Source organism: Pagrus pagrus (assembly GCF_965226575.1).
Source record: "Pagrus pagrus genome assembly, chromosome: 21".
NCBI classification, from domain to species: domain Eukaryota; kingdom Metazoa; phylum Chordata; class Actinopteri; order Spariformes; family Sparidae; genus Pagrus; species Pagrus pagrus.
Genome location: NC_140208.1, coordinates 21,548,488 through 21,560,456, shown reverse-complemented (window position 1 = coordinate 21,560,456; position 11,969 = coordinate 21,548,488). Strand labels below are relative to the sequence as shown.

The 11,969-nt window shown below is 41.8% G+C and overlaps 1 protein-coding gene across 1 annotated transcript in view; it reads left to right on the top strand.

Moving 5' to 3' along the window:
* rfng (RFNG O-fucosylpeptide 3-beta-N-acetylglucosaminyltransferase) overlaps nucleotides 1-10,983 on the top strand; it is a 14,709-nt gene extending 3,726 nt beyond the window's left edge. Inside the window, exons 3-9 of the mRNA XM_084343075.1 lie at nucleotides 3,737-3,785; nucleotides 4,878-4,980; nucleotides 5,109-5,262; nucleotides 5,440-5,525; nucleotides 6,368-6,533; nucleotides 6,841-6,926; nucleotides 7,586-10,983. Coding sequence (XP_084199201.1) covers nucleotides 3,737-3,785; nucleotides 4,878-4,980; nucleotides 5,109-5,262; nucleotides 5,440-5,525; nucleotides 6,368-6,533; nucleotides 6,841-6,926; nucleotides 7,586-7,661 — 720 coding nt within the window. The 3' untranslated portion in view covers nucleotides 7,662-10,983. The remainder of the gene's footprint in view (nucleotides 1-3,736; nucleotides 3,786-4,877; nucleotides 4,981-5,108; nucleotides 5,263-5,439; nucleotides 5,526-6,367; nucleotides 6,534-6,840; nucleotides 6,927-7,585) is intronic.
* The last annotated feature ends 986 nt before the right edge of the window (nucleotides 10,984-11,969 follow it).

The following is an 11,969-nucleotide window of genomic DNA, read 5'->3' as shown; positions in this document are numbered from 1 at the left end:
GAGAGAGACAACACACTGGCCACAGCGGGGCTTCGTGGCCATGTGGCGTCAACTAGTTTACATTTGGACTGAGGCTTATACAACAGTGTTGGTCCCAATGGATTTGGCTCTTGCCTGTGTACACCCTGTTCCTGTTGTTTCGTGGTTTGAGGGTGTTGCCTTATCACCATCAGAGATTCCTCGCTGATGCGGTTAGAATTTGTCCCTGTTGACATTCGGTGGAACGACGGGACATTTAAGAGAAAATAAATCTCATCTGCTCCGTGTCAGAATCCTTCCTATCAGACCAAGTTGTTTAGCAAGCTCATTGAGGAATCAGTCTGTAGTTTCAACCACTGAATCTTAGCTTTGGATACCTTGTATGTTCATTTATGTTTGAGTTCCATTATGGCACTACTGGCCTGGGCCTCTGGAGTGAAAGGTCCACATCAATCTGAAAGTGGAAGACACATGGGAAAAGTCTCTGCGGTGCTCCTCCTCTCAACGAGAGAATCTGCCCCACCAATCACCAATCACCATCATAACAATGTACATCCATCACTCACCACACAGCAGCTCTGTCTCTCTTCCAATATGGCAAAACAGTTTTATATTTGAGCTTCACGGTTAATTTCCAACCTTGGAAGCTGTTGTCAAACTAAATATTTGATGCAACATGAACAAGAACTGAGCATCTTAAACTGGTGAATATGACAGTCAGAAGCTCCAGAACAAGAGAGTGAGTGGAGTGTTTTTTCTTTCAGAAGTAGTCTCTATTCAGTGCAGGCTAAAGTTTGGTGGAACGATGCTGGGAATTATGTTTATGTGGCAAAGACCATACACTACTATACATGTTAAAGTTAGAATCTGTCCGTTGATTAACTCATGGAGGTGAAGTCAGTTCTCACTGAACTGTTGAACTTTCTTCCGCTTTGCACGCTTAAATTAATTAATTGTATATGAGCCCTTAATTGCTGCAAAATGTGGGTGATCTACACAAAACTTTGTGCCTGAACGCATCATGTGTAGACACAAACGGAGCACTGAAGCTGCTGTCCGTCCGACCAATTTGATTTGATGACAATTTGATTTTTTGCTAAGTGGCCATGGTATAAGCGGAATAATGATTTTGCGTTAGGTGGTTCTTTGCTTTTGCATCATCCGTTACAATCATGCAACATATGTTGGACTACTTTTCATAAATAGATCAAATCCTTGTGTAACACTGTACTACAGTCAGGCGTGTCACAGGAGTGCAAATACAGCACATTAACTGAATTAACTTATTGTTCAGAGAGCCAGCAGGTAGTCACCACATCACCAAACCTCTAACACCACAACCTCTTGTAAGAGGGTGCACAAATGAACTAACAGAGATGCCAGGGAGATGTCACTTAACCATGGTAGTACACCCTGAGGTTCTGAGAAGAGGTCTCATCTGTTATACTCAATGAAAACATCTGTAGGGGTTGTCCAAGAGTTGTTAAGTGCGCTGCCTTTATTGTTCTGTTCCAATACATTTTAGGACTTCATATATCAGCCACAACATTAAAAACACCTACCTAATATTGTGCAGGTTTCTATTGTGCAGCCAAAACAGCTCTGACCAGTCAAGATATGGTCATAAGACCTCTGGAGGTGTCCTGTGGTGTCTGGCACTGGGACGTTTATAGTGGATCCTTTGGGTCCTGCATGTTGGGGGGTGGGGCCTCCATGAATTGGATTTTTTTTGTAGCATGTTGATAGGATTGGGATCTGGGGAATTTGGTGGCCCAGTCAACACCTTGGGCTCTTTGTGGGGTTCCTCAAGCCGTCCTGAGCAGTTTTTGTGGTATCTGGGCTCATGGGCCACTGCCCATGGCGAGTGGTGTTGCCATGGGGGGTGTACTTGGCCCACAGCGGTGTTTGGATGGGTGGTGTGTGTCAAATGGCATCCACATAAGTACCAGGACCCAAGGATTCCCAGCAGAACCTTACATTGTAAAGAGATGATCAATGTTATTAACATCACCTGTCAGTGTTTTTAATGCTGTGGCTGATCGGTGTGTACCGAGTCTACAGTATGTGATTGTAATAATGCGGTGCAGCGGTGAAGTAACCTTTTGTAGACACCATACAATGACAATTTGGTTTTTTTACCATAGACTGGAATTGAACGATAGCTGTGGCTAACAATTATTTCATTTTTGATTAATTTGCCAATTATTTGTTTGATGATAATTGATTAAACATTTGATCCATAGAATGTCAGAAAATAGTAAAATAAATTAAATAAATATATAAATAAATAATGCCTGCTACATTTTATCTGAATACTCCAAACCCCCCAAATTAGCTATCAAAGAAGAAGACCAAAAAAAAACCACAGCCATTCCTCCTACTTTAGAAACTGCATCTATAGAGTGCATGGTATTTTGCTTGAGATAAGACTTAAACGATTACTGTAGTAGGATACCAGTTTTAGTCTACAGTCCAGTCAAATGGATTGTCCATTAGAGTTTTCAAAGAGTCATTTATATTCAACCAATGTGACAGAGCCAGTTTTCCTGCCTAAAGGTTTTTAACACACACGAGTCAAACATGAATGAAGAGAGGCTTCGTTTAAAGTGGTTCTAAGTACCTCATATAAAGTTTAGTGTCCAACACAGACGGCACTGTGACCAGCTCTGTACTGAGCTCTGTTAAAAGCAATTATTTAAGTTCCACTGTCGGACAAAGAGCCTCAGTGTGGAGAGAAGGAGGTTTAACGGCAGCAACACTCTGCCCCACTTCACCCAGTCATGTCACAGTCAGAGAGGGTGGAGGAGTTCCAGTTCAGTATCAACAGCTTGGCCCAAACTGGCTCTGAGTCAAGATCTGCTGTAGAGTCTCTGTGTCTGTCACTATCGGATACTGGGAGTCATTACAGGCCTGTTTGCATTTTATTTTACTGCTCTCATGTCAGTAAAGTCTGCCCCTCGTGTTTACAGCTGCCTGTAAAATGAGAAGCTGCTCTTACCACTTTGTGTTTAATGTGAACGTGTCAGTGTGGCGCTTCTTCTCTAGCAGTCTGTGTGGCGTGTAAAGAAGTTAACTTCACATAAAGAGATGGATAATGGTTATTTAATGTTAAGTGAAATGAGCCCTTTGACTGTCATTTGATGGTGTGTGAAGGTCGAGCCTCCCTGCAGTGCTCTGAAGAGACGCAGCACGCCCGTCTCTGCCTGCTGGACATAACTGACGCTCCATTAGACGTCTGTGGAAAAGACTTCACTGTCGGGCTCTGACACAAGCTGATATCATATAGTCTGAGTGATGCTAACTGATCAAACACATCATTCAGAAGTTTATTGTTAGTGCAGCAGGTGAACTTTCTGTGTCTATAAACCTCTGGCAGTTTGATGGGTGGAACTTGAGTTTTATTTGGACAGAAACTAAAGAGGGAAAAAAAAGGTGAAAAGAACTTGTATATGTTCTTGTATATTATTGATGTAAAATACTTACATACACAGCACACCTGTTGATAAAGGTGAGTTTCATTGTGGTGTGGTGTGAAATGTGCTCCTCCTCTACTGTCTCTATTTCAGCTGGTTCTGGTACTGTTGTTTGTGTGTGTCATTTCTGTTCTGTCTGTGCTCTCCCTCTTATAACTGTGCACACGTCCTCATCAACCAGAGAAAACAATGGCGCACTTCATTGTGTCCCAGTAGGAGAGCATGAATATGTGCGTGTGCTGGCACTAACATTTTTTAACAGCGTGCCTTTGTCTTTGTTTCAGACCTACATATTCACTGACGGTGAGGACAAGGAGCTGCGGATGAGAACAGGTCAGCTCCTGGACGGTTCTCATAGGAAAAAGAGTGAAACTATTTTCCAGTTTTATGTAGTGATCCAGCTAAGAATAGAAGACAGATGGGAGTGATTGTTCCTAACTGTATCTGATCCAACATGAGGCATTTTATTGCTCTCAGGCAGTTTTGAATTTTGTCTAGCTACATAGAGGTGTAACAATTATGGTACTGATGTGCGTCATCAGCATAAAAATATACATATATTTCTTATCATATTGTGTCTCTGTTTATTTGACAAAGACATCAAAAGCGAACGATTTGGACAGGCAGCATGTGCGCAGAGAACCGATTGGAACCTAGAGTCGACCCCTGAGGCACACCCTGTAAAAATGAGCTGTTTGTAAAATGTTATTGTTTATGGAGACAATAAAAGTTTAAGTAACTTTGATGCGTCAGAAGGTTTGTTCTGTGTAACAAACCATCTGACGCACTTAACATTTTGTTAAGTAACTTGAAATATACTCTCCATTTCCGATAGAACTGATGCTCGCAGCAGCTACGCTAAACTCTTGAGGAGCTGCCATTGTGATTTTCAAACAGTTCCTTCTCTTACTGGTCATCACACCCAAACCACACCAGTAGCTGCCAATAGTTCCCCAAAGGACGCTGATCGCTTCAACTCACTGTGTTTTCAGCCATATGAACGTGGCTTGAAGCCTGACAATATTTATTTGCAAGATATACGGTGCACTTTGAAATGTAATCCTGTTATCTGTATGTCAATATGTAGTGTAGATATCAACATTATCTGACATACAGATATGAAGTAGATCACAGGTATATCTGCAGATGTGCACTGCTTTATAAGGAATTGCATAACCCTGCTCAAATGTTCAGTGTCTGTACTGCTGCGTTTTGTCATGAGCTGTAATCACATGTGTGGATGCAAGTAGAGATTTTTCAAACAAAGCAGAAGGAAAAAGAATGGTGATCTACAGTTCTGCTAAACAGAGTTTATATACTGTATGTGAGTCACCTGCAGACCGACACATACAGGTGCTGATAAAGTATATCATTGTACACAGCAGCATGGAATTGAAATGTGCTGTCTTCTGCCATCTTTCCCAGGAGCTAACATCATCAACACTAACTGCTCAGCAGCCCACACCCGACAGGCTCTGTGCTGCAAGATGTCTGTGGAGTATGACAAGTTCATTGAGTCGCAGAAAAAGTGAGTGAAAAGTGTTATTAGTTACAAATTATCAGTACTCATGATTTATCTGGCACTGGAACATAATGAGCACATATTTACGTACAAATGAAGGTACAGGGCTGACTGGCTCTGTGTGTTTCTTCCAGGTGGTTCTGCCATGTAGATGATGATAACTATGTGATCCTGCCCAGCCTGCTGCAGCTGCTCTCCTCATACCACCACAGTCAAGATGTCTATCTGGGCCGGCCCAGTCTGGATCATCCTATAGAGGCTGCTGAAAGGGTCAAGAGTGATGGATCGGTCAGTCAGCATGCACCTTATTAAGAGTTTCTGGCTCCGCTAACTGACAAATATAACTGTCAGCAATTAAGCCAGATCCAGGGTTCAGGGGGCTCCTTCAGAAAATGTGGTTATTACGAGTAACTATTACTCGTTTACAAAAAGCTGGCTGATCTGGCTGTTTTCCTCTCATTTTAGGTATCTGTCAAGTTCTGGTTTGCCACAGGTGGAGCGGGTTTCTGCATCAGCAGAGGTCTGGCACTGAAAATGAGCCCATGGGCCAGGTAGGTCATGGACTGCCCTGATCTTTGAACTGATTCAAACTGTTGTTCTCTCTAAATCCAGGGTGCTTATACAGTAATAGCAACCCTGTCTGTAAGCTCTGACAGCAGCAGAGAATGTGCCTGGACCTGCTTGAGTGTGTTTTAAGTTGTCTGTTTTCTTTCTTGCTGGTCCAATACCTCCTATAGCTACAGAGTTAATACAGGAAATGTGACTTAGCTTCTAAAAGAAAAAGGCCACACAGCCACAGTAGGTACCTTTTTTTTAATCTAATGCCAACTTTTTTTTGGTATCTTTATACCTGGGCCCTATATTTACATGTTTTGGTGTGTAAATGTTTCATACTTATCAAATGTTTTGGAATTGGTCCAGTAGATCACCTCAGACGGCTGCAACAAAATCCTTTGGGCCAATTCAACCTGTCAAAGTTGTATCCACTCAAAGTGTCTGACAACGTTATAGTCGGGACTCACCTGCACTAACCTGCACATGCTGCTGTCCCTGCTACAAAACAGAGAATGGAGAAGCTCAGATTACAACACAAACACAGGGCGTGTGCCATGATTCCCTGCTCAGGAATCCATCACTTCACATATCTTTGCATGGCAAATAGATGTGTGCTGCGACACTAATGCTCTAAAATAATATATTTAACATTTAAACATGGCAAATATTTAGAAAGTAAAAAAGACATGTATACAGAGTATTAATGTAAGCAGCTGTTTATAAAAGTATTTTTTAAAAATTTAAATCAGGAACCTAATATTCCTACTTCGACCTGCTCAGGAGGAAAGTGATTTTGGGAATGGTTGCTGTGAAAACACAGTCTCTCCTCTGGTTTCAGTTTGGGGAATTTCATCAGCACTGCGGAGAAGATCCGACTACCAGATGACTGCACGATTGGCTACATCATCGAAGCACTGCTGGAGGTGACCCTGACACACACACACCTCTTCCACTCTCACCTGGAGAACCTACAGAAGCTGCCCACCGACACTGTGCTGGAGCAGGTGAGTGTGTTAAACAACAGGAACAGTTCGTTAACCAATTCAACAGTTATTGATGAGATCTGTAGCAGCTGATGGCACAGCCAACCAACACAACACAACACATTCAGTAAGGCAGCACTAATGTACCGTGCTGACTGTCTGTGTTGTGGGCACATGTGCACACGTGTCTGTACCTGCTACTGGCACTTTTCTTTGAAAATGTCAGCATCACATTTGCATCCAAAACTTTTTCATTGTTTGTCTTTTCCCTGAGCTCCTCTCATCACTGCACTGAGGTGAACTGTGTATATGTGATGTTTTGCGACAGGTGACTCTCAGCTACGGAGGCTTTGAGAACAGAAGAAATGTGGTGAGCATTGTTGGAGGCTTTTCACTGGCTGAGGACCCCACAAGGTATGAATGTTAACAACACTGCTCCACTTTTATATGACATAACTTCTGACTCTTTGAGGAGGTCAACCTGTGGTACCGTGCATATTAGCACTGTTCAGCAGCAGTTTAATGATCAGTACAAAGCTTTATTCTATTAGGAATGAGGCACTAAGTTGGTACTTCTTGTTTTAGCATTTCATTCTATGTTTTATGCCTCTGCGCCATTAATATCCGTGTCCAGAGGCATTATGTTGACGTGTTGTCAGTCCGGCCGGCCGTACCTCCATGGAACATCTGAATGTTCCAGTCATCTGTGCATGTTGAATGTGATTCAGAAAACCCGAGCATTAATGTGCTGCTGTAACAGCCTCCACTCTGTTGGGAAGATTTTCCACCTTGGAACTAGAGGAGATCAGGCTCAGTGCATGTCAGCTGTATTTTTCCACAGCAAACTGGGAAATCTGTGCTGTACTATGCTGAAGCATTTTCCTGCACTGAACCCAAGTTGCCTAGACCGAACCAGGAAACACAGACGGATGAAAAGTACAAATATGGGTGGAGTACATCCTTAAACTCTGCCTTGCAGTGTGATAACTTGTTGTTGAGTTGATCATGGCTGCACATTTCTTTTTGTGAAAGAAGTTAATATGTCCCTTACTCTCTCCTGTTCCCCCCTGCAGGTTTAAGACCGTCCACTGCCTGCTGTATGCAGATACTGACTGGTGTCCAAAGCTCAAACCTCACCACAAAAACTGAACGCCGTTGTGTTTTCATCCGGCAGCACTGATACTTGCTGAAGCTTTGTTCCACAGTCCCACTGTCCCACGGTCTCACCCTGCCATGTTTGGATCCGGCCACGTTATGCTGGCAGAACTTCACGTGACACGACGTTTGGTTGATGCCTTTATCTAAAGCAGCCTGACCTCATGCTTCATGAATGCACAGTGTTTGTTTTTTTGACCTATAGTGGAGCTGTTCGACAGGCCAAATGAGCTGACTCATCAAGTAAATAACTGGTTGAGCCAAAGAATGACCTTTTATGGCTAACTGAGCATGAAGTGAAGCACATAGTGGCCCCACTTTAAATGAGTTGTTTATTAACACTAACCACAGTGTCGCAGCAGAGAAACAGTCTCTTTTGATAATGCAACCCAACTTTATGTTCATGTCACGGCCATCAGATAGAAGTGTTTCAACTTGATTCCTGAGAAGCTGCTAAATGTAATCCACAGGTTCTGCAGAGCTCAGAGTCCAAGTCCATTATTCTCTTGGCAGAACATGATTCTGTTATTTGCAAAAACAAGAATCTCTGAAACTTAGCAATCTGTTGCTAGCAATATTAGCATTGTAGCCACAGTGGTGCGGTTAAAGGGGAATTCTTGTACTTTTAAACCTGAGGCCTAGATTTACATATGTGTTTGTAAATGATTCATACCTAAATGATGGAAAAGGTCTGTCTCTGTCAGGATCCTTTTCATAATGTTGTCAGATATTTAGAATATCAACGTCAGACTGTCAGTGCCAAAAACAAGCACTTCTGCTGGATGTAACTCTGACGGTCAGAGTTGCCCCAAAGGATTACATTGCAGTTATTCTAGTGTGTAGCGACTGCCAGCTGAGGTGATCTGCTGGACCGACTGAATCATTTACACAAACATGTAAATATAGGGCCCAGGTTTAAAAGTAGTGGAATTCCCCCTTAAGTTCAGCACTGTTGCGTTTTCTCAGCAGAACTGTAGCACAAAAATTCTGTCTTTGTGTTTCCACACAGACTTGCCTATAATGCAGAGAATGTGTTATTGGTTCAATGAAGGAAAGATCAGCCTGATTCTTTGGTTCCATCCACTGTGGTTTAACTTCGCAGGTTACTGACCGAGGTTACAGAAGACTTAAACCTAAAGTCTGAAGCCGCCCTGTGTTCATGAATGACTTTAAAAGTCTCTATAAAAGAGTTCCTGCTTTGACATTCATGTTCCTCAGACAGCTAATTGAGATAGTTTCTTTACAATGAAAGATATTTGAGGTACTTTTAAGAGTTTGAGATTATTGTATTGAGCATGTTCTGGTCTCATGAACTGAGCTGATGTTTAATATGACCAGATATGAGATTGTTTTGGTGACTGACAGAAAACCTCTGTGGCAGGTTTGTGTGCAGCGTGGACACACATTTATTTCAGTCTGTTGTAATTAATCCAATGCCTTCACCTTCTCCTTGTATTAGCCTTTTTTAACAGGCCCATCTTTATAGTTTTGCACTACTTTGACCTTATTACTTCCTGTATGTTACTGACTGGAGCTCCACCTTGCAGTGTTGGTGTAAATATGTTGTGTTCTTTATGAATTCTGTCTTTGCATAGGTTTTAGTTTTAGCTCTGCATACACTTCTCTTAAGGTAAACTACTCTGGAGTTTGTTGGAGATGGACTTCAATGGAGCCAAAGATATCTCAACCACATTGCCATGAAATTTGGGATAGAGTCAGCACTGCCATCAGGTCGAATGACTGACTAACATTTTGGTCCTTGATAAGGACTTGACAGTGTAAGATTTTTTATACAAGTCAGGATGCTAAGCTACAAGTCTTGAAATGTGGTCAGAAATGTTCATTTCTAGGAATTACTGTTTGGTGTAGTTAATGTAATTGCTGGCTAGTTAAAGGATTGATGAAAGTTCCTATCTGCTTACCCAGACGCTGATGGAGAGTCAGGTGAAGTTTTGTGGTCCACATAGCATTTCTGGAGCTTCACAATGAAAAAACATTGCATCATTCTTCTGAACAACTGAAGTAGATGGGACTTGTTTTAATATATATAATAAACATAAAATGGCTCCATACAGTCTTGGGATCGCAAATTGATTTAAAAATGAAATGTTACTCCTGTTTTTAACCCAAATTTTTCACTGTAGCTGCTAAGCTTATAGTGTTGGCACACACTCCATCTGAAGGGGTCGCTCGAGCACACGGTGCTAAATGAGGCCTTCTCAAATCAATTTGGGATGAACGAGCTGCATGGATCCATTTTATGGTTGAAGTTTTTTTTCTCCGCTTTAAATCAAGTCTCCAGCTACTTTAGTTGTTTATGAGAATGCTGCAACTCTGTTTTACTATGAAGCTCCAGAATTTTGTGGACTACCGAACTTCACCTGACTTTCCATCAGCATGGGAAGATAACGACTGCAATTTCATTTTTGGGTGAACTGTTAATGTTCTGTTAAAGTACTTCAAATAAGACCATTCTTATTTGAAGTACTTCTTGTTTTTAGACTACAAGAATCTGAATACTATCCAGCACAAACTATCGTCTACATGTTTGTGTTAACCACTAAACCGGCCACTGCAGGAGACCTCTAGTGTGATGCCTCCAGCCAACAGTGTTGTCTACCACTTGGAAATTTGCTCCACAGGTTCATGTTCACCTTTAAGATAAAACTGCAGTAACTTTAGAGATCATCTGACTGTTCATCATTAGGTGAACTGTTAATTTGCCAATTACATTACAGAACTGCTGACATTCCTGTCGGCCACAGCTGTACTTTGTGTTTAGTGCTAATTTGCAAATGTTAATGTGCTAACAAGCTAAACAAATATGCTGAACATGGTGAACGTACATGTAAACATCACCTTGTGAGCATGTGAGCGTTTTAAGCATAGTCTCATAGTAGGTTCCAGTGAAAAAGTCGAGATGTCTTAACTAGTAATGAAGTTTCCAAGTAATGCCTGATGGTCTGCGGAGCCTCTGCATACAAAAGGTCATCATTGGCGACAAGATTTACTTAAATATGAAGACCTCTGGTCCTTCTTTGGTCTTTATGTTTGCCAGTTGCTGAACTGTACTCCAGTAAACCGGAAAATCTGGCTCCACCCGCTCAGCTTACACCGACCAGCGTCAGTATTTCTGCCTGTATAGAGAAAGTATTTGTATCAAACACCTGTCTACCATTTTGCACACAAGTCTAGAATCCAAAATCCAGAGCCTGTGTCCCACTGCAGGTCAGTGGGTGAGACTGGGTGAGAGATGTTTTTGTACACCCTTTACCACTGATGTGTTATTGTGAATAAAACCTTTCTGCTTTCTCAAGTGTTGGACTGTTTCATTGTTGAATTGCTGCCATATTGCCGAGTTTATGTGTACATCGCTTTTGTTCGGGTCATTGACCAGAACACCATTTAACCGGACCAATGCACTGTAGTTAATGGAGAGTTAATGATGTCGTGTAAGTGGAAAGAAATTGCTGTCAGATCTATGGAGCTTATTTCAGCCAATCCTCTGGGAACTGTCTCTGTAATCAGTTAAAACCCTGTTAGACCGACGGATGAGCTCACTGAGCTGAATACTGAAACACTGGTGTGATTTAATGAAGGTGATAGATGAACAGTGATGTAGAGCTGCTCCTACATTACATACTGGGTGGATGAAGAGAAGTCTTCTCTCAAGGTTGTGTGCATCTGTACTTGTGTGCTTGGATGATGGTCCTCTGTGTGCATGTGTATCTGCCCATTGCCACCAGTTGAGTGTTAAAGGTTCAGTGTGCAGGATTTAGGAGGATCTAGTGGTAGAAATGGAATAAAATGTTCATGAATATTTTTTCATCGGTTAATAAGAATCCTGTTTTCTTTACCTTACATGATTCTTGTATTTCCGCAGAGGGTTCAGGAGCAGTTCCTCTCCCACACATAGGACAAACCCAACAGTGGTTCAAGTGGTCCTATTGTGTTTTTAGTGGCCACCGTAGGGGAGGGTGAGATGAGGGGTGTTCAGTTGGTTGCAACCCTCTAGATGCCACTAAATCCTCCACAAGGACCTTTAACTGATCACACTTAACTCAGTACAAGTTGTGAATGAGTTTTCTCCTTAAAAACAATTGTTTGGGCCTTAACTCAAGAATTCATGTAGTACTTATGACAAAATTTCACACAGATATCTAATAGGATAAAATAATGAAGTAATTTTATATCCAAAAGGTCAAAGTTAATCTTCACCGTGACATCATAATGTTCTGCAAAAACACTTCAGTGGCCATTATTCAACACTATAGCTCAGGAACAGAAGGTGAGACTGTGACC